Source organism: Ursus maritimus, unplaced genomic scaffold (genome assembly GCF_017311325.1).
Source record: "Ursus maritimus isolate PB19 unplaced genomic scaffold, ASM1731132v1 scaffold_26, whole genome shotgun sequence".
Classification (NCBI taxonomy): Eukaryota; Metazoa; Chordata; class Mammalia; order Carnivora; family Ursidae; genus Ursus; species Ursus maritimus.
The window spans coordinates 40,874,227-40,901,817 of record NW_024425119.1 but is presented as its reverse complement, the minus strand read 5'-3'; the positions used below and the strand labels follow the sequence as shown (position 1 = coordinate 40,901,817).

The 27,591-nt window shown below is 41.0% G+C and overlaps 1 protein-coding gene across 2 annotated transcripts in view; it reads right to left on the bottom strand.

The window, feature by feature from the left end:
* The window catches only part of DIP2B (disco interacting protein 2 homolog B), a 213,497-nt gene that overhangs the window by 87,566 nt on the left and 98,340 nt on the right, over positions 1 to 27,591 (bottom strand). For both annotated transcript variants that reach the window (XM_040642443.1, XM_040642444.1), the window contains exons 2-3: positions 24,686 to 24,757; positions 4,216 to 4,344 (exon numbers count right to left, since the gene is read on the bottom strand). In XM_040642443.1, coding sequence (XP_040498377.1) covers positions 4,216 to 4,344; positions 24,686 to 24,757 — 201 coding nt within the window. The remainder of the gene's footprint in view (positions 1 to 4,215; positions 4,345 to 24,685; positions 24,758 to 27,591) is intronic.

The following is a 27,591-nucleotide window of genomic DNA, read 5'->3' as shown; positions in this document are numbered from 1 at the left end:
TTTCTGGGTAAAAATGTATGAATACTTAAAGTTTTAAAGATATTGCCAAAATATTGTGCTGTTACCTTTAAGACCACAGTACCAACTTACTTATGCCTCGGAAATAATGTTACACTGCACTTATATTTATTATACTATTTTAGTGCCCCTGAGGTTTACTTAGTTGACTCAAGATTACCATATTTTATTGAATCTATGATGCTATCCTATATAAAACATCTCTTGATTTCAGACATGTTAAAATGTGAAAAGTGTCCTTCTTATATTAGATGAATTATGGTTCTTAGCTATTGTGGAAAACAAATGATTAACTGCTTATACTGAGAAAAAGCACTTCTTCAACAACAGCAAATCAAATGCTCACAGTTATTAATTAAAAATACTACATATCCATGGGGCGCCTGGGTGGCAGAGCGGTTGGGCGTCTGCCTTCGGCTCAGGGCGTGATCCCGGCGTTCTGGGATCGAGCCCCACATCAGGCTCCTCTGCTATGAGCCTGCTTCTTCCTCTCCTACTCCCCCTGCTTGTGTTCCCTCTCTCACTGGCTGTCTCTATCTCTGTCAAATAAATAAATAAAATCTTTAAAAAAAAAAAATACTACATATCCAGAAGTATTTTTGCATGAGATATGAAACCTGTAATCGTAAACTTGCTAAAACCAGGGAATTATTCACAATAATCACGCTTTACAAGGCCCATAACATTTGGATAATTAACAATTACCCAGCATGTTCTTCTCTACCACAAGGATTCTAACATCAGACCACAGAACAAATCAAACCACCCACCTATTTTCTAACATGATAAGCCCTGGCCCATACGTCAATGTCAAAAGGAGAGGTTCACAGTTACTATATTAGCAAAGCTTCTTATTGATAATAACAGGCAGCTCTCCTAACTGGATTTGATTCATTCGCCAGCATACAATTCACCCTGATCTTTGATAAAGAAGTCACTTCTGAATTTCAGTCCCCAGACACGGCTGACTTGGGGAACCTCTGCCAGAAGCATGTGAAAGCTGGGTATCATTTCCCAGCGCTACTGTCTGCGCTGAAAAGGTAATACGGATACTTTTAAGTCCTTTTTTGTTTTTGTTGTTTTGTTTTAGGTAGCTATTGCTCAAAACTCTAACTTTAGGGGCGCCTGGGTGGCACAGTCGTTGGGCGTCTGCCTTCGGCTCAGGGTGTGATCCCAGCGTTCTGGGATCGAGCCCCACATCAGGCTCCTCCACTGGGAGCCTGCTTCTTCCTCTCCCACTCCCCCTGCTTGTGTTCCCTCTCTCGCTGGCTGTCTCTGTCAAATAAATAAATAAAATCTTAAAAAAAAAAAAAAACACTCTAACTTTAAAGGAGTTATCAGAATGACTTACCATAAGATCACTTTCCATCTCAGACACCAACTGTGTATTTTCTACACTTGCGACCATAACATATGTATAGAAAGGAGTATCATGCCTTGATATTCAGGGAAAAAAGGTACCAATACATGTATTTGAAATGTCAGAACTTCCTGGGTAAGTGCAAAGAATAGAATCAGGTCAGATCTAACTCTGAATACATATAAGCTCTTCACACCATGTCTGAAACATAAACTACTAAGTCTACTAAGATTTGATTATGACTAGTTGAAATGTCATAGGTATTAACAAGCCTCCACCAAATAAGAAAGGATTTTCCAGTTACACTCACTAACATCATTAAACCCCTTCTGTGTACCCACCAGTTTATTCTGAATGCTTGTGATTTTTACCAAACACACCCTATGTTCTCATGCCACTGTCAACACATGACACGTAAACATAACCCTTCCTAAGGATGGAGTGGCAAAGAGGTGAAGTTCAACTTCCAACAATTTCTACCATTTACTTGCTCTACTTCTGCTGCGACTGTTGATTTCTTCTTATTCATAGAAGCCACAATTTGTTGAGTTTTCCTTTGCAATTTGGCTAAGTGATTCCTAATATACTGAAAAATGTGATTTTCACCCCAAATCCAGGCTTGCACGCCTTTTTCATTTTCTCCCTCATGACAGTATTGCAGTACTCTCACAGCTTTCAATATCTTCAGGGCTTTTAAATCACCTTTTTCTTCCCTACTTTACCTCCTCTCCAGCCTGCTGCTACTGCGCAAAAGAAAAGGTCCCTGTGAGACAAATATCCAAAACCCTACTCTTAAACCGTCAAAGCCCCTGCACCTAACTAAGAGACTCCACAGTCTGCTAACCAGTATTTGATTCATAGGCTACATTTTCCAATATTTGGGGTAAATCTGAAAGAACTGATATAAAAGAACAGGGGCTAGAGAAGATGGTTAGGTTTTAGTTGATGAAGGTCAAAATTTTACACTAAAGGTCACTACAGCCTTTTTCTGTATGTGGTCAGCCTGCACACAGGATGTAGAGAATCACCTTTTTGGTTTCTTACTAATTCTTTCATTACATGCTGTAAAAACACCCAAAAAAGGGGGGGGGGGTGGGAGGATCCACAAAACTCCCAGAAGGCCAGGGATGAGAGTTTAGAGGCCCAAACCCTTCCAGACTGGTCAGAACCCACTGCTGCTGAACCTGGGCCCCAGCCTTAAAAGGCAACAATGGGTGCCTGGGAAAACGGGCCTGGTCTCAGCAACGAAGAGGAGTTCCTGAGAGGTTTTTCTACATCCAGCTGTACCTCCCTCTAATCCATTTCTTAACTAATAACTACTTTTATTCTTTCTTTTCTCCAAAATATCTATTTAGCCCTTATATGTGTTTGGCCCTGTGCCAGGCACGGGGACACAGGAACGGCAGACCATGCAGTCTGCAGCTGGAGCAAACCACCAGAACAAACACAAATCTACGTAACTGCTCTGCTGAAATCCTTCAATGGTATTCAAGATTCCTCAAGATCTCGTCCCTGGTAATCTTTCTAGACTCATCTCTCACCTATTTCTTCTAGGTCCTTGCATTCTAAGTTCCAGTCATAATGAACCCCTTTCAGGTCTACTACCTGATGCTATCTCCCTAACACTGTCTGTCTGCTACGACACCACTCAGATGTCTTACTCTCTGAGAAAGCCTCCCCTGATTGCTCAAGACTAGGTTAGGTATAAGGGAAAATTCTGGTGTGGCGTGGGATTTCTATTTTTTTGATGGAACACTTCTTGTTCCTTCCTTTCAGCGTATAAAAATACGTATCTAGGGGCGCCTGGGTGGCGCAGTCATTAAGCGTCTGCCTTCGGCTCAGGGCGTGATCCCAGCATTCTGGGATCGAGCCCCACATCAGGCTCCTCCGTTAAGAGCCTGCTTCTTCCTCTCCCACTCCCCCTGCTTGTGTTCCCTCTCTCGCTGGCTGCCTCTCTCTGTCAAATTTTTAAAAAAATGTATCTAATAAAATCAGCTCACAAAAGGTCTGACACAACTCTGCAACCATGTCCTTTTCCTCATTTTCTCTAAAGCAGTTTCTGAAAGGATGTGATATACACTCTTTTTTCCAAGTCAAGAAAAGATTAAAGCTTGGCTGGTACAGGAGTCAAAAATATGAAGAAAGTAAAAGAGCACTGCAATTAGTTTGATGGCTGAATTCTGCTACTTTGTAAGACAGTGAATGGGCTGCAGAGATTGCCTCAGTGGACAACAGATGGGCACGGGACGGGCTGGCTATGCCACAGGTCCTCCTGAGGGTCCAGGATCTGTTTCTCTGGTCATCAGTCGTGGCCGCGATATGGCAGGGGCACGTTCCCACTGCCAGCCACAGCATGTTGCCTTTCCCTTCTTATGGGTACCTTTTGGGTCAGAAGACATAAAGTTTAAGAGTCTCCTAATTTACAATTTCATTGTGAGTTTCTGTTCCAGCTCCATGAGTAAGAAGACTTGATCTACAGCTCTGGCAAACACAGAAGGGTCTGCCTCTTTCAACAGTCCACCGAGCTCTCCCAGTACCACCCTACATGACCCTAGCCCCCACCTTCTTATTTATTTACTCATGTTGCCTTTGTACCTGTCTGGCTCCCCTTCTGCCCTCGAGTGCAGAAACGTCGTATTTGCTGCTGTAGCCCCAGCAAATACTGAGCTTCTACCACACCTGGCACATAATGGGTAATAAATGACTGATGAATGAACTAATATAGACCTGCTGGTCCTTCAATGGAAAAAACCCAAACATTAAAAGCTTTTAGGATATAGAGCTCATGCTATAGTCACTAAAAACTCTTCTGCTGGTAACTTTCAGTTCCTTCTCACCTGATCGGTATCGTTCATCCCTGGCTCCCCCAGATCGAGTTCGGTGGTACTTAGAAGGAGCGGAAGTTTGAGCTGCAGATGGAGCAGGTGTCTGGTTTCTATGTTCTTTCTGCACTGCTGATTCAGTTTCTAAAAAAAGGAAGTTTGGAATATGGTTATCTGACAACAATAACAGCTAAAGTTTTCTGAGCACCTTATGGCATTTCCACAACACTCTGAGGTAGGTACTATGACCTCATCTATTATAAATGATTAGAGAGTGTCAATATACATACATAAAAATGATGCAAAGACATCCAGGCTAAAAAATATAATCTTACAGTCATAATTGTCAACAGGTGATGGGAGAGAAATAAGAAGAAAGTAAATGTGAAGTGAAAAGGCCATTCCAGCAATACTAAGAATTGATGGGATGAGGGGGCGCTGTGTGTTCATGACCCCCTAATCCTGCATAATGGTACAAGAAAGTTTGGGGAGCTTTAGCCTCACCACCATAAGTTACTCCAAGTAAACATGTCAGTGTTTATTATGCAAACGTAGCTTCAAGTCAAGTCTACTAGCCCCTCTTTCAACTGGAGTCACTACTGAACTTGTCCCTTTCCAGTACCTGGCCTGTCCCCATTCTCTGCCCTCTCAAAATTTACTGTCTTATCAGGGATATAGAGAAGGGGGAAATATGCAGGTAAAATAATCAGAAGAAAAATACTTTAAGTTCTGGTATTACACTGCCTTTTTTTCCTCAAATGGTGTGAGCTCCTAAGTCATATTTTTAAAAAGCTATAGTAAGACCTTTTAAGATAAGATATACCCTTTTAATAAATTTAAAGTGTACAATATAGTACTGTAAACTCCAAGCGTGATATATAACAGATCTCTAGAACTCATTCACCTCACGTAACTAAAACTTTTTAAAATTTAAATTTAATTAGCCAACAATATAGTACATCTTTCGTTTCAGATTTGGAGTTCAATAATTCATCAGTTGTGTATAACACCCAGTACTCATCCCATCATGTGCCCTCCTTAATGCCCATCACCCAATTACTCCATCCCCCCACCCACCTCCCCTCCAGCAACCCTCAGTTTGTTTCCTAAAGTTAAGAGTCTCTCATGGTTTGTCTCCCTCTCTGATGACTTCCCTATAACTAAAACTTTTACCCACTGGGTAGCAATTTCCCATTTCCCCCTCCCCCAGTACCCTCTCCCCCCTCAGCAACCACCATTCTACTCTCTTTCTGAGTATGACTATTTTAGATTCCTCATTAAAAGTGGAACCATACAGCATTTGTCCTTCTGTGACCAGCTTATTTCACTCAGCATCATATCCTCCAGATTCATCCATGTTGTCACATACTGCAGGATTTTCTTTTTTTACGGAATATTTTAAATTTCTTAAATAGCATTTACTTGTGCCCAGAAAGGCATCTCACACATAGGAAATTAAGCGCCCACTACAGTAAGATGTCACTTATCCAGCGAATGCCCTGCTCCAGATTACAGGTGAGAATCAGCTTATAAAGTCAAGAAATTAAAAAGCAGACTGAAAGCACAGTGGTCTGGGGAGTGTAAGTAATAGTCCCACATACCTTGTGAAGGCTGAGGGCATCACAGTATGACAGGAACTGAGACTCATCATGACAATGTCACATGATCTTTTAAAAATGGCTAGCACGCTAGAGAGACCATCTAAAACAGCTCCTGGTGACAGTCCCAGCTGAGCCCAGCCCTCTACCTGCCCCTGTCAAGGCACCAGACATATGAGTGAAACTATCTTGGACCTTCTAGACCCGACCATGAACCGGGTGAAAAGCACTTAGGGACCCTCGGTGGCACTGTGTGGAACACAAAAATCACCCAACCGAGCCCTGCCCAAATTCCCGACCCACAAAATCATAAGACAGAATTTAAAAGGTTTTTATTTTTTTAATAGTTAGATTATTTTTCATATACTGTTTTTAAGAAAGCAAGAAGAAAATATTTTAGGATGCTGTCCACTAAAGTGTTTTTATGGACCTAGAAATGTTTATTTGTGATGGTTCCTGGCAGCTGAAATTTTTAATGTAAAATATATTAATAGAGCAGAACATATTTTTTTTTAAAGATCTTATTTATTTATTTGACAGAGAGAGTGAGAGAGCACAAGCAGAGGGAGCAGTAGAAGGAGAGGGAGAAGCAGGCTTCCCTCCGAGTAGGGAGCCCGATGGGGGCTCGATTCCAGGACCCTGGGATCATGACGTGAGCTGAAGGCAGATGCTTAACCATCTGAGCCACCCAGGCGCCCCTGAGAAGAACATACTTTGACACTGATATTTTGAAATGTAATGTCTGGGATTGTCAATTGAAGGGTTTTTAAAAAAAGATTTATTTTAGAAAGACAGAGTGTGCACATACAAGTGGGACGGGGCAGAGGCAAAGGGAGAGAGAATCTCCAGCAAACTCCACGCAGAGCGCGGAGCCTGACACAGGCTCAATCCTAAGACCCTGAGATCATGACCTGAGCCAAAACCAAGAGTTGGGTGCTCGGGGTGTCCAGTGGCTCAGTCGGTTAGGAGGAAAGCAATCAGAATTAATAATATAGTTTAGGAACATCTAAATGCTTCTGGATTTACAGTCAGCGGCTAGATAACAGTTCTTAAAAAAAAAAAAAATCAATTGCCTGCATGTACACGATTCTGCAAAAAGCCCCTCCAAATGAAGTTTTCAGCCATTCATTAGAGAAATCATTTAAAGCATATTCTAATTAACTTTAAATAGCGAACAAAAAATAGAAAGGGGCTATTTTTATTTATATTGTCAGATGATCTATACAGGAAGGAAATCCGATTAGTACACATGAGCTACTTTGCCTGTAAATATGCACAGAGAAAATGGCTTAATTTCGAGCACTAAGTTTAAAGCACTAGCTCTGTAGTACTTTGCGGGGCGGGGTCATAGTGAATCTATATCTGAAATACCCAGCACTGGTTACTTTTTAAATTAAATAAGTAGATTTGCTAGGACAGACCGAACCACCCTACTAAGATGCTAAGAAACGTGGGGCTTCCGAATTAGGTAATAATCCAAAGAATGAAAAGCATGAACACAGATTCTCATCTCACAAAAGGTGGACATCAAAGGTTTATGTATTTTTTACCATTTCTCTCACTTATGCTTTTACTCTGTATTCTTCAATGTAATTACTTAGGAGAAAGAAGATAATACAGGTTAAAGGATAAAAATTGTTTTGTAGAAATGACAGGGCAGTGATAGAGGAACTGGGAGTTGATAGGTTTGAGGAAAAATGCAAAAGAATGAGTATTTCTACTCAGGATTATCTAAGCGTTATCAGAGATCAAACCACAAGGAAACGTAACACAAATACAGACATCTGATGAGAGCTGAGAGTCAGATGACACTTAGCAAGAGATCTACTGAGCTGGTACGATGGCGGGGGCGGTGCGGAAGGCGGCCTCACAACACGCTATTCACCAAGCAACATTACTATGATGTTCTGCTGTGTTCATCTCAGTTCTCTCAGGAGTGGAGTCATCCAAACAGACCAGGTCCCTTTTGGGTCTAAAACCATGACAATCATTTTGTTGTAGCTTGTCAGAAATGAAACCAGAAGGTCGATGTGCAGTTTCAATAAGTGGCTGACAAGTTTGTTCAGTGAGCCTTCCTCAGGTGCCCATGAAGCACAATGCCACAGAAACATGGATTTCTGACAAAATAACCTTGGCTCAAATGTGCAATACACCTCCTTCAAGTTCAAAAGAAGCTATCAAAAAAAAAAAAAAAAGAGTAAAGTGAATTCGTAGGAATTGAATCACTTTAAGTGTAACAGGGGAGTTTAATAATGAAACTGTAGATAATCCTTTTTTAAAGTAATCTCTACATCCAACATGCCCTTGAACTCACGACCCTAAGATCAAGAGTCACATGACTATACCAGCCAAGCACCCCTGTAGATAATCCTTTTGAATGTAAATAATCAGTCTCCAATTTACATGAATTTTATAAATTTTTATTCCAATGAACTGGAGTTTATCTTTTAAAATATAATACTTACAAATATATATTATATGTGGATTGAAAAAACTGGAAGCAAATACAGTAAAATGTTAGTAGCAATTATCTCTAGGGGATGAGATTTTGAATGTTTTATATATTTTTCCATAGGCTTTACTGGGATGCTATAATTTAGAAATGTTATCTTTTTCAAAATATAAAAATAATATATGTTCATTACAGAACATCAAGGAAATAGTTAAGAGTAAAGAAGAAAATAAAAATGATATTGGATCTTCTTAATTCAAAGGTCATACCACATAGACTAGATTATGACCAAAATAAGTTGAAGTAATATTCAGTTTTCAGCTTCTTTAGATAAATTATGACTCTACAAGCAGGATTTTCCAATCTTCTAAAATCACTTGCCTCCTTTTCCAAAAGTAACTGACAAATCAGTACAAATTTGGAGGTGAGAGGGAGGTAACTATGTCCTGGTTGGATTAAAAGAACTGCGGAAGTCTCTTCCTACCTTAGCTGACTTGCCAGGGCAACAATTTGTCATGGAAGGGGGCAGGAAACAATGTACCTCAAGTCTCCTCAAAGAGAAGAGGGAGGATCAGAGGACACAGGAGCACAGCAAGGCACTAGTGAACAGCACACCCAATGTCAGCGAGGCAGACGAGATGCTGCTTAGAGACGAATCATTCCCTGACCAGGGTTTCACACTCCAACAGATCTCAGGAATTACCTGGGGTCTGAAAATAGAGACTTCGATACTTTGAACAAGATGTGTACAGCTGCACTATCATAGTGAGAAACTAAAAGCAAAGACAGAATTCACTACATGTATCAACATAATAAGGTATTACACACCACAAAAAAATGACAAATATGTTGACTTGGCAGACGTGTGAAATAGTCTAAATGAAATAATGTCAAGTGATAAAAGAACACAAAATATCATGTCCATAAGGTAATTACAACCGTAACTGTTAAAAACTACTTATATGCAGGGCACCTGGGTGGCTCAGTCAGTTAAGCGTCTGCCTTCGGCTCAGGTCATGATCCCACCAGAGTCCTGGGATCAAGCCCCGCATCGGGCTCCCTGCTCAGCAGGGACCCTGCCTGCCACTCTACCTGCTTGTGCTCCCTCTCTCTCTGTCAAATAAATAAATAAAATATTAAAAAAAAAACTACTTATATGCAACTTATAAGGACCAAATAGGACATAAAATCCCTTAAGTAATGATGAGGTACTCCATAGTTCTTTATCATTTCATTCTTTTGTTTACTACAGAAAGTTATGTATAAGTCAAAGTAATTTTAAAAAACAGTACATACAGATACATGGTGGAACAAGAGCTGTGGACTTTACAAATCAAGTCTTCTTCAAAGCTTCTAAATTCAAGTGTGAACATACTTGAGATTCAAAGAAAAAGGATGACTCGCTGATAATTACACAATGTCAGTTTGAGGGTTCCAGATATTTTGGTCAGTTGTACAGAATATCCACTAGGGGTCGCCATTATGTTTAAGTAATGATGATGCTACCAGATTTAGTAAATTGAGGAAAAACCACAAATTTTAATTTCTTCTACAACACAAAGCCTTCCTTCTCAATGATCAACATGTACGTGATCTATTGTTCTCTGGCAAAGACAGTTTTCCATAATGCCAGTCTTCCATAATGCCACCATTTGAACACAGTAACAGTGAGGACTCAGAAAAGAAGCTGATATTTACTAATATAAAACTGCAAAATTTCTATTCACGAAGATGGAAGAAAACCAACCTCAGCTTCTTATCTTTCAATTCTGCCTATGATTACCAGATATTCTCACCTGCAAGAGTAACAGAGTAAAGCAGGATGGGCTCTGAGAACCAAGTAATGTAATAATTCAACTTTTTAGAGTAAACCGAGCAGACATGCTCACTGGTCTTGGTGCTGGTATACAGAAAAGAAATTAAATAAGTGACCATCACTTCACATATATCTTTTACATCATGTATGGGCTGAGAAGGAAAACAACCAGGCTCTCCTAGCCCACAGAACGGGCAATTTAGTTTGTACTAGAATTTCAGGGAAGATCTGTTAAGAGGAGACACGGATACAAGCTTTAGTAAGGCAGAGAGAAGGAAAAGCCACTTGCTACAAAAGCATGGTATTTGTACAAGTCCAAAGAGGGAGAAAAACCTTGACGAGAGTAAGAAAGACTGATGGGGACAGTGAAAGAGATGGAGCGATACAAAACAAGGCTGGAAGAAAAGCCAGGTTGGGTCACTTACGCTAAGCCAAAAGAGAGGTCTTTGAAGGGATTTAAACAGGAAATGACAGAGTAACAATGATAATAACATTTCTATGGCTCTTTAAACTTTCATGACACCATTTCATTTTATCTTCACAATAACTATCTGATAGACACCATTAAGGAAGCAGGACACCCATCACAGATTAAATTTATTTTTCTATACTGAGAAAATGTCAGTAATCACCTTGAATCATTATAAATAGAGCCTCCACTCCCACCTCCTGCAAGAGGGGTGGGTGAGGGTACAATGAATCACTTGGGAAATCTTCCTTTTGGAGCTAAAGTACCCTCCCCACCCCCACCCCCACCCCCAGTTGCTGAGAGCCTGCCTTAGAAGGATAGGTGATTAACCTCACTGGCTGGGGAAAGGGAGGAAAGAATGAGAGAGAGTGTTCGCATTTGGAGTCTGGAAAAGGGGCCACCTGCCTGATTCCTAGGGATGGATTCTGGGAGAAAGGGGAGTGAGAGGTTCTGGGTCTGTGAAGTGGCAGGTGCCTGAACAGATCCTGACCCAGAGCTTCCCGGGCCACCTCGCATCAGGAAAATGGCTGAGCATGCAGCTGAAAGAGTACAATACCAAGAGCTCTGCCATGAGAATTCAAGAGGGCTACCTTGGCTGAGCTGAGCAGAGACTGGGCTCCTCGTCCAGGAAGCACGCTTAGCAGCCAGTTGGTACCACTGGTCACCAGGTGAGGACCAGTATTAAGTACCCCATGAGGCACTGAAAAGCAGCAGCAGACTATGGGGTGCTTCCCTTTTGGGTGTGTAAGCTGCACTGACCACCTCTCATTCTGCTCTAGCTATGTCCCAAGGGGTTCTTGAACAATTCAGAGAAGCCCCCCGAGGAAGATAGTGGACTTCCCTCTGATAAGGAATGTGGGAATAGATATGACTGCAATGTGTGTGCACTCCAGACTATAATACTATCCCAACCTAGCAAATGAAAGCACAGAACTGGGACTGGAATACAAAATTCCATGTTCTTTCCATTAGGATATGATCCTCACTCGGGAAGGAACTTTTAAATCAAAATGGAATAAAATAAAATACATGCCACCTCCACCCCTTCACACACACAAAGAGACATGCTGCCTACTTATTATTTATACAGTTGGAAATGTTCTGGCGCATTCCAAAATGCCATACCTGATTTCAATAGCTGGTTTCATTTTTTTTTTTTAAGATTATTTATTTATTTATTTATTTATCTGACAGAAAGAGAGACAGCCAGCGAGAGAGGAAACACAAATAGGGGGAGTGGGAGAGGAAGAAGCAGGCTCCCAGTAGAGGAGCCTGATGTGGGGCTCAATCCCCGAACGCTGGGATCACGCCTTGAGCCGAAGGCAGACACCCAACGACTGAGCCATCCAGGTGCCCCAAAAAGCTGGTTTTAAGTTCATGTCCCTTTGAATTTCCACAGTTCGTTGTTGAGAAGTCTCTTACAATGCTTAGGTTTACTGTCTCTTTTATAATCCTCATTTGTATACCTGTCTTATCTCCCCTACTGCTGTATAAATAACTTGAGGTCAGAGTCTGGTCTTAACTCATCTTGTATCTCCTACAGTAACCAGCTCTGGGTCTCACAGTGTAGGCACCCACAATTTTGGCTAAAAGAAATAATTAAGATCTTGTCTGTCTCCTCAGCTCCACCAGTGATAGTGAGTGACTGGTAAAAACAAAGACAAAAATGGAGAGATACCAATTTAAAGGGCACGGTCAAAAGCTAATCTGAAAAGCCTGCTTATTTGTGTATCTCTAAGCTATGCAAGTTTTATGCAAAAAAAAAAAAGTCCCTTTCATGATTTTCATACTTAGGCACAGTCACTAGGAAAAACAGGGGTGGTAAACTGATGGTTACCAGACAGGAGGGGGGGGATGGGTGAAACAGGTGATGGGGTTTAAGGGGTGCACTTGGCGTGATGAGCACTGAGTGATCAATATAAAAACCAAAAAAAAAAAAAAAAAGGAAAGGAAAATAGGGTCACAGACTATCCTCAAGAGAGGTTATCAGAGGCTTCAGAGGACCGCATACAACACAAGGTTTTCTTTGGTCATATACAGGCTTGCACAATCTCAAAGGCAGGGCCAAACGGAAAAGAACAGTGCTGAAAGGGGTGTGGAGCCACTGGCAAAGGCAGCATGTGGATGCGGACTGGAAGACCGGTGAGCAAATACCCTCCAGCAAAATAAGCAGCCACCAGAAAAGAAATCCAAGTTTGGGGAAAACCTCTGGGTCACTAGAGCGTCTTACCAGGACAAGCTAGAGAATGTCAACATATGACTGGATTCATAAACTGAAAGGTCTTATCCTTAAAAGGGCAGTAGGTGAGGAACTGGGGAAAAAATAATGTGCAAACCTAGGCCAAGAAGGAACATGGAAAAGGTGAGAGTCTATTCTAAAGCAGGAGACAAACACAATTAAATGAAGTGAAAGAGAGTGGGACAAAGGGTAAGGACGAAGAAGAAAAACAAATACACAAAGGTTGCAGACAATCTCAAATACATGAAGACAGGATGGACTGCTTACACCAATGCCATCAAAAACAGAAGCTGTAAGTAATGTCCTAAAACAAGAGACATGGGCCCCAAAGAAGATGCCACTACCGATCGAGGCTACTTATCTATTTATTTTTAGGGGGAGTGAGCGGAGAGGCAGAGAGAGAGAGAGAATCTTAAGCAGGCTCAATGCCCAGTGCAGAGCCCCACACAGAGCCTGACCTCACAACACTGAGATCATAACCTGAACTGAAATCAAGAGTCGGATGCTTAACCAACTGAGCCACCCAGGCGCCCCTTCAAGGGCAATAATTACATACATACATACATACATACATACATATATATATATATATATATTTTTTTTTTTTTGAAAAAGAATGAGTGCGAGAGTGAGAGCAAGACAGAAAGAGAACTAGACTCCCCAAGGAGCAGAGAGCCCAATGCGGGGCTTGATCCCAAGACCCTGAGATCATGACCTGAGCCGAAGGCAGACGCTTAACTGACCGAGCAACCCAGGAGCCTCAAGAGCAATTTTAAATGGTAAAGAGTTGCCAAACGGAACTGAGTAGGTCTCTTCTCAGACCCACCTGAAGGAGGGAAGCCTCCCAGTTTGAACTCATGAATCAGGCTGTTTTGGAGGCCATATGATCAGCTTGCTCGTGAACAGCAAAAAATGAGGTACTAAGGTCTTTGAGATCTTTTAGTTCGGTAGAAATTATCTTTGTACAAATTTTGAATAAGCTTCCATAGAAATGTTAGGATAAAGAAGTTTGAGTAAACATGGCAGAATGAACACTTCCATCTATCCCTGCTCCTCCCCAAGATGCCACCAGAATGACGATGAAGGCCTGTAGCAGAACAGGAAAACAAACAGTTCAGATGTGCACGAAGAGAGACAGCACCATTCTGTTTCTACGAAAAGAATAATAAAGTGATGGAGAATTCTGAAAAAAGGGAAAAAAATGTAATCCTAGTAAAGCAAACAGCTTAGCCGGGAACAATATTTACATAATCATAATGTAAGCACTGAGTTTCCTCAGCGCCTGCTAAGGTGCTCAGTCCTTCCAAGGACGCTAAGACCGCATTCGGGCGAGGCTCTCACTTCACTGGGGGACTCGCACCACGCGGGCAGCGTCCGCTCAGCACTCGCCAGCACGTGGTCTTGGTCTTGGAGCTCGCCTGCATCTACCAGGCCCTCATCCTGCACACTAAGAGGTGATGGTCATGGAGAATAAGATCAAGGCCCTCATTAAAGCAGCGGGTGTGAATGCTGAACCTTTCAGGCGGGGCTGGTTTGAACGGCCCTGGCCAATGTCAACATCCGGAGCCTCATCTGTACCGCAGGGGCTCGTGGACCTGCGTCAGCCCTGGTGCTACGGCTGCAGGAGGTCCTGCTCCCTCTACCAGGGCTGTCCCAGCCGAGGAGAAGAAAGTGGAAGCAAAGAAAGAATCAGAGGAGTCTGAGGACGACATGGGCTTTGGTCTTTTTGACTAAACCTCTTCTGTAACCTGTTCAATAAAAAGCTGAACACTTAAAAAAAAAAAAAAAGTAAGGGGCACCTGGGTGGCTCAGTCGGTTAAGCATCTGCCTCTGGCTCAGGAACGTGGGATGGAGCCCCTCAGTGGGCTCTCTACTCAGGGGGGAGCCTGCTTCTCCCTCTCTCTCTGCCCCTCCCCGTTTGTGCGCATGCTCTCCCTCTAATAGATGAGTAAAATCTTTTTTTTTTTAAATGTAAGCACTGAATGCTGACTTAACAAAAGTAACATATTAAGCATACAACCTAGAATGAGTATGAGATGGGAGATGTGAAGGAACAGGTAAAGGGGAAAAGAGAGTGCATGGTGTCTATGTGGTTGAGGGAGGAATATGTAAGAGAGAAAGATTCTAATCTTTTCTAGTAGGAAATAAATACTGCCTCAAATTGGGGGGGAAAACAGTCCAGAAATAGTGGTAAAAATGTTACCTAGGAACACAGGTAAATGCCAGAATAAACAGTGAAAGGAGCTGAAAGAATCCATCTCTAAGGAAGAAGACACTGCCCATTTTTGTTGTTGTTACAAACCCTGTAGTCTCATTTGACTATTTAAAACAGATTCATTAATTTCATTTAAAAATAAAAATTAAATAAATACAAATGCCAAATCTCAGATGAGAACCAAAATACTCTACACAGTCTCCTGGAGTTGTAGCACGTCTAAATTAAAAGATTTATTGAGGGTGGAGACAAGCTGCCAGCATCATCACTCTCCAATCTGTACTGTAATCTGTTTCTTTCATTACCCAACACTTTCATCTTCACAGACGTTTACTGAAAGAGATACTGGAAATTCTAAATGTCCTTTCTGTTCAGTTCCACAAACACTTCTAGAATGTCTACTATATGTCAGGCCCTCATGCTAGAAACTGGGGACAGGAAGAACAAAAATAATAATGAAAAAAGAATTTTCCTGATTTCAAAGACCTTAAGACTCTAGTAGGAGAGTAAGACACATGAATAAACCATAATCCATGGGACAGTCTGAGAGAATTTTTTAAAAATGCAGCTCAGATAATGGGAGTGGGGGCTGTTTTTGATAGGGCTGATCAAGGAAGGCTTCTCTGTCCTAGCTGAGCAAACCCCTAACAGAGTGAGGGAGCAAGCCGGGGTGGGGTGAGGGTGCAGAATGTCCCAGGCAGACTCAACAGCCTTGTCCAGTGCTGTCTCCCGGTGTCTCAACAATGCCTGGAACCCTGGATGCACTTAGTAAATATGTGTTGTCCGGAGTTTCTGTCAGTAACCCCATATCATTAGAACAAACTCTTTTCTATTGAAACTAGCTGAAATATCAGTTACTCGTATCCAAAGTATCTTAACTTAAAGACTAGACCTGGGATTAGCAGAGGGAAACTGCCTCCCTACATAAAACTGTCGATTTTTCTACAACTCTGAGAGTGGGCAAGAATGACTAATTCACAGAGGAGTTAGAACACATGTGGTTTGAAATTTCAATTCTTTGGACCCTGCCAAAAGAGAGTTAATTTCTGGCCCCCTCCTCCTGAACATCTTGCTAACTGAGGTGTGTGAGAAGCTCTATACCCAGGCCCCAGTAGTCTCCATACTGAAAGATGTGCTGTGGGCCATTCCTTTGAGAGAGGCCATGGCTCAGAATGAGTAGGAGATGTGAACCTGCCAAAGCTTCATTTCTCCCACGACTCTCAATGTGCGAGCTTCTTGAGTCCCCGAGTGTGATTTTAACCTTTATCAAGGTACATATTTTTCACACGGCATGGTTCTTCGTTTACCAGATAAAAATCTGGTTTGTGTTTAAAGAAACAACAATCAGTCCCAATGCTGGGAGACTGGAGTAATTTGACACGTCACATTTTTGTCCCAGTGACTTTAGAACTTAAGCCCGTGACGCCACTGATTAAGCTATGCTTTTTATTAACCAACACTGTCCTTAGTTTCTACCACTTAATTTCCAAGTATTTTCTTCAACCTTGTGCTCTTGCACATTTCTCCATTCTCCTGCTACACTGTTAAGTTTTTTAAGTCTTATTTGAGGAAAGAAATCGAAAATACATGTAAATATGCAATCCAAGATAATTTCAACTCCAAATAAATTCCATACTGAAAATCATTCACCGGGGTGCCTGACTGGCTCAGTCAGTAGAGCACGCGACTCTTGAACTCAGGGTCGTGAGTTCAAGCTCCACACTGGCTGTAAAGATCACTTAAATAAACAAAAATCCAGGGCGCCTGGGTGGCACAGCGGTTAAGCGTCTGCCTTCGGCTCAGGGCGTGATACCGGCGTTATGGGATCGGGCCCCGCATCAGGCTCCTCTGCTATGAGCCTGCTTCTTCTTCTCTCACTCCCCCTGCTTGTGTTCCCTCTCTCGCTGGCTGTCTCTATCTCTGTCAAATAAATAAATAAAATCTTTAAAAATAAATAAATAAATAAATAAACAAACAAACAAAAATCCTTTAAACAAGAATCAATCGCTGAACTTTTAGATAAGCATGTGCACATAATTGTTCTAGTAGTACAATGCTGCAAGCAGTATTAATTTTTTTACTTCAAAGGAGATTAGTGAAGAATGCCACTTTTAAACACTACAATTAGCCACCTTCACAGTGAAGCTTCTCACCATTAGATGGATGAAATCTAATAAAGAGAAAGAGCTCAGAAGAAGTTATCTTTCCAAAAGGAAAACTTAGAAAATTCTTATGAAAGCATTAAAATAACTTATTTCATTTAATTCTATATCAGACATTAATATAATTTAGTAAGTTTAAAACCTGCATTCCAATGGCCTTACAAAAAAATCAAACTAAATGCTTTCTTCAAAATCTACAGAGATATATGGGGTAAATATTCCAAGGGGTAATCTCTTCTTTTGCCCTACAACCAACCCCATTTTGGGAAAGACATGAACGGATTCAAGATCAGAGGTAGGCAAAGTGGTAAACACAAGTGGAGGGAATTCCCCACTAAGAAACCCTCTCTAACATATGTAACTACTATAGGATGGACTTTAGGAAAAAGGAAATTAAACTGTGAGGAAGGACTGAGATGTATGAAGAAATAGGGAGCAAAGAACAGATATTAAGTATCATTAGCTACATAACAATAACTGATAATGGAGGAGGTATGTAAACAAGGTCGTACTAAAATGTAAGATGGAGAGTAACAGTAGTCGATATTGAAGCACTTTTAAAGTACCTGTATTGTTTGGGAGGAGAATTAAGATGTCTAATAATCTAGACAGTTTAGATTGTTTAAAAAGCCTGAGGATAAAAACACCACAGGGACAAAGACAGTTACTCATGACAAAAGGAACAATTTACAAAGAAAGACATAGTAATTCTTACTTCCTGTATTATCTAGTAACATCACGTTTTTTTAAAGATTTTATTTATGAGAGAGAGAGAGAGAGAGAGAGAGAGCGCGAGCGAGCGAGCATGCTCGTGCAGGAGAGAGCACAAGCCAGAGGGAGAGGCAGAGGGAGAGGGAGAAGCAAACATCCTGCTGAGTGGGAATCCTGACATGGGCTCCATCCCAGGACCCTGGGATCGGGACCTGAGCTGAAGGTGGACTTTAACCAACTGAGCCACCCAGATGCCTCTAACATCACTTTTCTTTTTTGACTTTGTAAACTTATTTATTTCTATTTTATTGTATTTTTATTTTACTTTTTTCCTCACAATAAGTGTGCTCTTTAATCCACATCCCTTATTTCTCCCTTCCCCCCCACCCCCTGGTAACCATCAGTTTGTTCTCTATAGTTAAAAGCCTGTTTCTTGCTTTGTGTGTGTCTCTTTTTTTCCTTTGCTGATTTGTTTCTTAAATTCCACACAAATGAGATCATATGGTATTTGTCTTTCTCTGACTGATTTCACGTAGCAGTATACTCTCTAGCTCCATCCATGTTGTTGCAAGTGGCAAGTTTCTATTCTTTTTATGGTTGAATAATATTCCTCTTCTTTATCCATTCATCTATCGCTAGACACTTAGGCTGCTTCCATAGTTTGGCTATTGTAAATAATGCTGCAATAAACATAGGGGTACGTGTATCCCTTTGAATTAGTGTTTTTGTATATTTTGGGTAAATACCCAGTAGTGTGATTCCTGGATCCTAGGGTAGTTCTATTTTTAGTTTTTTGAGGAAAACTTCCACGCTGTTTTCCACAAGGGCTGCATCAATTTGCATTCCTACAAACAATGCAAGAGGATTCCCCTTTCTCCACATCCTCTCCAACACCTGTTGTTTCCTGTGTTTTTGATTTTAGCCATTCTGACAGGTGTGAGGTGATAGCTTATTGTGGTTTTGAGTTGTATTTCCCTGATGATGAGTGATGTTGAGCATCTTCTCATGTGTCTGCTGAGCACCTGGATGTCTTCTTTGGAAAAATGTCTATTCATGTCTTCTGCCCATTTTTAATTGGATTATTTGGCTTTGGGGTATTGGGTTGTAGCAGTAGCTTTCTATATTTTGGATACTAAACCTTTCTCAGATATGTCATTTGCAAATACCTTCTCCCATTCAGTAGGTTACCTTTTAGTTTTGTTGACTGTTTCCTTCACTGTGCAAAAACTTTTTATTTTGCTATAGTCCCAATAGTTTATTTTTGCTTTCATTTTCCTTGCATCAGGAGACATACCTAGAAAAATGTTACTATGACCAACATCAGAGAAATTACTGCCCGTGCTCTCTTCAAGGATTTTTATGGTTTCAGCTCACATTTAGGTCTTTAATCCATTTTGAATTTATTTTTATGCATGGTGAAAGAAAGTGGTCCAAATGCACTCTTTTGCATCTTGCTGTCCAGTCTTTCCAATGCCATTGTTGAAGATACTTTTTCCAAAGAAGACTTTTTTAAATTATATTTTCAGTTCTCGTGTGTTGAAGATTAACTGACCATGTAATTGTGGGTTTATTTCTGGGTTTTCTGTTCTATTCCTTTGATCTATGTATCTATTTTTATGCCAGTACCATACTGTCTTAATTACTACTGCTCTGTAATATAACCTGAAATCTGAACTATGGTACTTCCACAGTTTTTCTTTTTCGAGATTGCTTTGACTAATCAAGGTCTTCTGTGGTTCCATACAAATTTTAGGATTGTTTTCTAGTGCTGTGAAAAATGCTGTTGGTATTTTTAATAGGGACTGCATTAACTCTATAGATTGCTCTAACAAAATTTTTTCTTCCAGCCCATGAGCATGGAATATCTTTCCATATCTTTGTATCATTTGAATTTCTTTCATCAGTGTTTTATAGTTTTCAGAGTACAGGTCTTTTACCTCTTTGATTAAGTTTATTCCTAGATATTTTATTGGTTTTGTGCAATTATAAATGGGATTGTTTTCCTAACTTCCTAATTTTCACTTTCTGCTGCTCCATTATTAGTGTATAGAAATGCAACAGATTTGTACACATTGATTTTGTATCCTACTCATTTATCAGTTCTAGCAGTTTTTTGGTGGAGTCTTGAGGGTTTTCTATATATAGTATCATGTCATCTGTGAGCAGTGAGAGTTTTACTTCTTCCTTACCAATTTGGATTCCTTTTATTTCTTTATGTTGTCTGATTGCTGTGGCTAGGACTTTGGAAAAATGTCTATTCATGTCTTCTGCCCATTTTTAATTGGATTATTTGGCTTATTATATTATTTTATATTATATATTATATTATATTATTATAGTATTAAGTTGAATAAAAGTGGTGAGAGTGGACAGCCTTGTCTTGTTCCTAGTAATAGCACTTTAAAACATATAAAGCAAAACTTGACAGAACTACAAGGAAAACTGATAAACACATGGTCATGAAACAGATTTTTTAACACATTTCTATCAGAAATGATAGATCAAATAGTCAAAAAGTCACTAAGAATAGAAAAGATCTGAAAAACACAATTAACTATTTTGAATTAATGGGCCAAAACCATACATTCAACAAATAAAACACAAATAGATGAGTTATGGAAATCCTAGGCACGTCTTAACAAATAACAAAGACCTGCTTTGTACAGGCATGTTGTGTGACCGCAGTGAAATTAAGAAATACTTAAGAAAGAAGGCTGAAGAAAATCTAAACATCCAACTCAGGAAATTTAGAAAGAATACAGAAGAGTAAACAGAGTTTAAGGAAGGAAATACATATAGAAGCTGAAAATATTAAGCCAGAAAACAAAGACATACTTAAAAAGGTTCAACAAATGTGGCGCCTGGGTGGCGCAGTCGGTTGGGCATCGGACTCCGGTTTCAGCTCAGGACCATCAATCAAGCCCCGCATCAAGCCCCGCACCCGGCTCCGCGCTGAGCACAGAGTCTGCTTGAGATTCCCTCTCCCTCTGCCCCTCCTTCCTATGCTCTCTCTCTCTCTCAAGTAAGTAAATAAATCTTAAAAAAAAAAAGGTTCAACAAAATCAAAAGCTTATTCTTTGATAAGACAAACTTCTGGGAAGACTCATCAAAAGAAAAAAGAGTTACGAGTAGACAACGTAAACAAGAAGAGGCTTTAAAAATAAAGCGAGCCTTGGGAATAACAAAATAGATGATTTCCTAGAAAGAAATTAAACTTGCCAAAAATGAAGAAACAGAAAACTGACTGAACTTAGGGACAGACAAGAGATGGGGAATAAAGGACATGCTGAGGATGATTTTTAAGTCTCCAACCCTGGTGGGGTTTTCAGATGTGGCTTTGATGTACTCGGAAGGAGAAAACTAGAAGAAAAGTACAAGAGCAAGCTGGATGTCACTGTAGCTGGATTTTGTTTTTATTTTCTGTTTTGCACGTGTGCATGTTGGCAGCGGGGGTAGGGGTGGTGTATGGAAGTCATCAATTTGCTGCGTATGTTGAAAAGGAGGCCCCTTTAAGTTATGTCAATGGAAATGTTAAGTGTTCAGTTGGGTCTCGGGTCAGGAGCTTAGGACAGATTTGAGGTGAAGATACGTATTTTGGAGTTACCTGTGTTTAAATGATAATTAAAGCCACAGGTATGGCTGAAATGCTTGTAGCGCGATAGAGCATTGGTTCTCAAAGTGTGGTGTCTGGATCAGCAACCTCAACACCACCTGGGATTTAACAGAAATGCAAATTCCCAGGCCCCACCCTGGACTTCTTGAATCAGACACCCTGAGAATGGGGTCCTTCAGTTTGTAGACTGACAAGCCCTCCAGTGATTGTGATGCAGGCTGCAATCTGTGAGTTACTGCTACAGAGTGAGACATCAAGAGGGCTTGGGGCCTTGCCCTGCGTACTCCAACACTTAACAGAGACCGAGTCTGCCAAGATGGCCAGGAGCAACAGAAAGAGGAGAGCAAGAAAATGAAGAGAGAGTTTCAAAGGAGTGTTTCAAGAGGTAGAGGGTCAACTTCTTCTGTGATGTCACTTAAAATAGTCCTAGAAGGGACTGGAACGGGCTGAGAATTGAGCAGGAGTTGAGAAAATAGAGACAGTAAGTATAGACAGCTCAGAGCAGTTTGATCATAAAGGGAAGCAGAGGGGGTGAAGATGGAAGAGGCCGACAAGGGAGGATTTTTTTTTTAACAGAACAGTAACAAGCATGATGGCCTGCTGAGGGAAGAATCTGGGTGAAAGGGACAGACGGAGTGTACAAGAGAGACAGGAACTGACAGAGACAGCAAGGGCACACTTAAGGGACAGAGCTGCTGTCTGCACCAGCAGAGGGAGCGTCTTCTCACTTACAATCTTCGAATTGCTAGACACGATAATAATAAAAAGCAGACCAACTTTTTGTTGGCTTTATTATTGTTTTGTGTGTGGTTTTTTTTTTTAAGATTTTATTTATTTGACAGGGAGAGAGACAGAGCGTGTGCACAAGCAAGGGGAGCGGCAGAGGGAGAGGGATGAGCAGGGTCCCTGCTGAGCAGGGAGCCCAATGCGGGGCTCCATCCCGGGATACTGGGATCACGCCCTGAGCCAAAGGCAGACGCTTAACCGCTGTGCCACCCGGGCGCTCCTATTATTGCTTTTCTAATTGTTACAGATGCCGCATCCCTTATTGCCTATACCAGGGGCAGCCCACTCCCACTGCCCTGTCCTCGGTGTTACCGGAGGGTAACATGAAGTTTCTGAAAACGGAAGAGGAAATGGGATCCAAAGCACAAGCGGAATGACTGGTCTTGGATAAGGGAACAGATTACCTTTTTAACCAGAAGGAAGGAGGGTAAACATGATGGGCACAGATGGAACAAGCCTGTTTGGAAGCAGGAAGCTGAAGGAGCTACCCTCAAATGGCTCCTATCTTCCCCGTGAGGTCATCTGCAAGACTCTTCCTGCTGTGAGAAGGCTATGTTCCATTCTCTTGGCCTACCTCAATTAAATGTCTGATTCGTACTCACTGAACAAACTTCTGTTTGTGATTTGGCTCCCCCTGTAGGCCTACCCATGGGGCAAGAATGTGCTGACCAAACAGACTTCAGTATGTCTCAGTGGTTTCTCATAGTAAACTGATAAACTGCTATTTTTTTTTTTTAAGGTTTTATCTATTTGGGTGCCTGGGAGGCTCAGTCTGTTAAGCATCTGCCTTCGGCTCAGGTCACGATCCCAGGGGCCTGGGATCAAGTCTCATATTGGGCTCCCTGCTCAGCAGGGAGTCTGCTTCTCCTTCTCCCTCTGCCCTTCCTCTCCTCTCATGCTCTCTCCCTCTTAAATAAATAAATAAAATCTTTAAAAAAAAAGATTTTTATTTATTTATTTGAGAGAGACAGAGAGAGAGGGCAGGAGTATAGAGGAAGTACAGAGGGAGACGGAAAAACAGACTACTTGCTGAGCAGGGAGCCCAACTCGGGGCTTGATCCCAGGATCCAGGGACCATGACCTGAGCTGAAGGCAGAAGATGCTTAACCCTACTGGGCCACCTAGGTGACCCGATAAACTGATTTTTGGAACATGATTTGGCTTCTATGTAGCTTGGCTACAGACAACAGATCACAGTCCTTTTTTATATTGAGTCCTATTTCTTGGTCCTATTTCTTATTGAGTTATTGTCTCAGGATCCGATTGCTTTTGCATGAAGTCATAAAGTAAATCTCTGACCCTACAGAGGCATGGGCCAGATCCACATTTAAGCAGCCAGAGTACTCCTCATCTCCGTCATGCCTTGCTCAGCAAATGCTGGCTTTTCATTAGCTGTCAATGGCCCAATTTCTACCTCTTCTTTCCCAATTCCTTTTGACATCTGTCTGTTCATTAAGATACTTTAAATTGGCTGTCACTACACTGATCTACTAGTTTTTGTAGGGAGGAATTTCCAAGAATAATATAGGAAATAAAATAAGGACCTCAGTGAAATATATTGGTATGTCACCATTATTCATTTTCTTATTCTATTATTCAGTATTTACAGACCATATACCTGTGCAAGGCTTAATATTAGAACTATGGGGAATACCAAGTCCTCAAGGTATTTATAACCCAGAAATAAAAGCAATTAGCTCCACGAAGAACAGGCTTGAGGAAATGGGACTTTGATTGCAAGGGTGAAATTAGAAATAAAGAAAAAATTCCTTATAGTAAAAGTGATTAAAGCAGAAACAGGCTATCAAAGGAAATGCTCAAATCCGAGTAACTTTAAAAAAATATGATGACTTAGAGACAGACAGCCTTGCCTACAGGCAAAGGTTACAGCAAGCCCTCTGGAATTAAGCACACAATGACTCAGGACTTTCTGACACATGAGGAACCCACCAGTCTCTTTGCAGAAGGAATAAGGCAATCAATAGAAAAGGTTATGAGGTCTCTTACCCCCAAATCCTCGGGTACTGCAACCCTTGAGTTGCCTTGCAATACTTTATCTGTCCCTCCATCTGATCTTGATGCCCTTGCTCCTCTCCACCACAGTTGTGCTCAGGCATAATTAAGATGCAGTTTTTCCATGACCTGGAATTTTCTACCATTGAATCATGCCAGCTATGCACATACACGCTACCACCCAAGCTCTGTGTAAATGATTTGATGACTTAGGTGTTTTAAAAGTGCCTAGCACACAGCAGATGCTCAATTAAGATTCATTTCCTCCTTTCCTTCCTTCCGTTTTTCTCTCTCCCCTGGTGAGGAAGGGAGGGAAAAAAAACAGGAACCAACAAAAGACAGATCTTCCGCAAGACAGCATTCTTTGGGGTAAAAATACTGAAAAGGTTTAAACCACTTCTCATTGCCTACCTTGTGTCTGCGGGATGTAGGGAGACAGCAGTTTTGACCTTTTCTTTTCGTATCCCTTCTGTGTGATATCCCCTAAAATAGCAAGAAACAGAAATAGGTTATGCATTATTCTTACTCTGTGGTTGTTCACTGTAAAAATAAAATTAATTACAGAGTGTTATAGAATTACCACATAGAGAGTAGGGGAAAAATGTATAGTTCTTTGCCAAGGACTTTGCTATGTGTGATTTCCCACAGTCTTGGAGCTGACTTCTTGTGGAAAATTGTAGGGCTTGTCTCCACACCAAGCCAGCAGGGCAATATGCTGCATACCATGTCAGAGGTTCCCGAGTTCCTAGGCACCCCTCGTTTCCCTGGTATTTACGACAGACCAAAACGGAATGCTGCAAGGCTGACAGACAAATGATCTCTCCAAAGTCTCAGTTTGACCACATGAATGCGGCTGACACAGGAGGTACTCAACTATATTGCTATATGGAACCACTTACAATCAAAAGTCTAGTTCAGGGGAGAAGTCGAGTTCAGGCACTGGGGTGGGATACCTGAAAGGTCTTTCTGCATCCGAGTACCTATGCTCGAACCAGGGCTGGAATTCCCATATCCTCTCCCCTTGGTTCACTGGCTTGTATTATTTATGTACCTAGATGTCTTTTTCACAAGGTTAAATTTAAAAAAGTATACATAAAGCACAAAAAGTACACATGCAACAAATGCAGTAAGAGTAAACTGATGAACAGAGGGCAAAAAAATGTGTAGTTGAAGTGCCAAGAACTATGCTAGGTACTAAAGAAAAGGTAGCTAATGAATGGGTAGAGAGCAGGGTGAAAAGGAACAGGAAACGCAGGAGAACAAAAGTTCATTCAAGGGAGAATGAGTAATTCAAAGCTGGGGGAATAAATATATGTTGTGAGTTGACATGGTAGAGCATTGTTTTCTAAAAAAAGAATTTTTTTTTTTAATTCACAGAAAACTTTAAAGTCAAAATTTAGCACAAAAAGTAAGTTATATATTAAAATTTCCAACACTGATGAACAGAGATTTGAAACCAAGGGTGGTGAATGTCAGTTGCTGTTAGCCTCAGCACGGGACTGATGGAGTAGAGGGTGGGAAGTAGCAGGGCTCACTGAGGGACTTAAGCAGGGAAGTGACACTCACAGACGGTGGAGTTCAGCAAGTCAGTTCACTCTTTCTGGGGAGAATGGGACCAAGGGTAGAGGCCAGAGAGACTACCTGTTACCCCAGTGCTACTACAATGATCTGGACAAGTTAGTAGTAGCCTAAATTAAAGACAGGGGTAGAAGGGATGAGAAGAAATGAACGCATTAAGAGAGGCATTTGGGAGAAACAGTGGACAGGATCTGGTGACTGGACGGATATGGGTGAGAAGGTTTCTGGCAGAAGGTGATACTATAACATGAGAGAGAAACACAGTAAGAAGCGCAAGTTTGGTGGGTTGAAGAAGTTGAGTTTAGGAAAGGCCCATGAGACACACAGAAGGACATGTCCATTCAACAGCTGGATGTGTGGATCCAGAACTCAGGAAAGAGAGAGAATTTTGGAACCATGAGGATATAACTGAAAAATAAACGGATACAATCTCGTTGGAGTAATTTGGCAATTTCTATCAAAATTTTGATTCAGCAACTGCATTTTTAGGAATTTATTCAATAATAATATTCATAACAGTGCCCAAAAATCAAATAAGAATATTGCCTGACCTATTCTTTGTAATAAAAAAAAACTGGAAGGAGTCTAGATACTTACATTATAGACCATCTATATATCAGTGGCTTTTAACTGGGGAGTGATTCTGTTCCCAACAGGACAACTGACAATGTCTGAAGATACTTTTGTCACAACTGGAAGAAGGGGTACTACTGGCATCTACGGGATAGAGGCCAGGGATGCTGCTAAGTATCCCGCAATGCACTGGACCGTCACACGATGAAGAATTATCTGGTCCAAAATGTCAAAAGTGTTAAGGATAAGAAACCCTGCTCCTGGGGCGCCTGGGTGGTACAGCGGTTAAGGGTCTGCCTTCGGCTCAGGGCGTGATCCTGGCATTATGGGATCGAGCCCCACATCAGGCTCCTCCGCTGGGAGCCTGTTTCTTCCTCTCCCACTCCCCCTGCTTGTGTTCCCTCAGAAAGAAACCCTGGTCTACATAGTAATAGGTTGGTACTCCAAATGTACTGGCATAGGAAGATGTCTAAAATAAATAAAGGGTAAAAGGCAAGTTACAGAACAGTAAGTATAACAGGATCTAATTTTGTAAAAAATAGAAACAGATATGTTTCCATATATACAGAAAATAGTCTGGAATATAATGTATATATACATTAAATTAATGTTTATCCTTTGGGAAATGGAATTATGAGGGGTTTCACTTGTTTTATATACTTTAACAGAGTTTGATTTAAAAAAAAACAAGACTAGATGATTTGCATAATCTCAAAAATAAAGATTTCTTTCAATTAAGATGGTTCTATAGATATGTATTTGTAAACACTAAGATGGTCCTGTCCGTGTGTATATATACAGATATATAAAGACAGGGAAAAGGCAAGATACGAAACAGTTTACATAGCATATTTAATTTTTGGAATAACTATTTTTACACACACACATTTTATACATCAAAGTATTAACCGTGGCTAGCTATGGCTTGCAAGGCTATGGATTTCTTTCAGCTTCTTTTCCTTTTTGCTTGTCTGTATTTTCTCATTTTTCTACAATGAACATCCGTCATTTCAAGAAACAATAAATATTTAAAACTACAATCACAATTACTTACAAGGCCACACAAACTGAACCACAACGGCCCTTCATCTCTGCTTCTCTAGTGAAATAAGAGAAACCTGCAGTGCATTTTTTTGGAAAAAGAAACCAAATCTTGTCAAATTAGT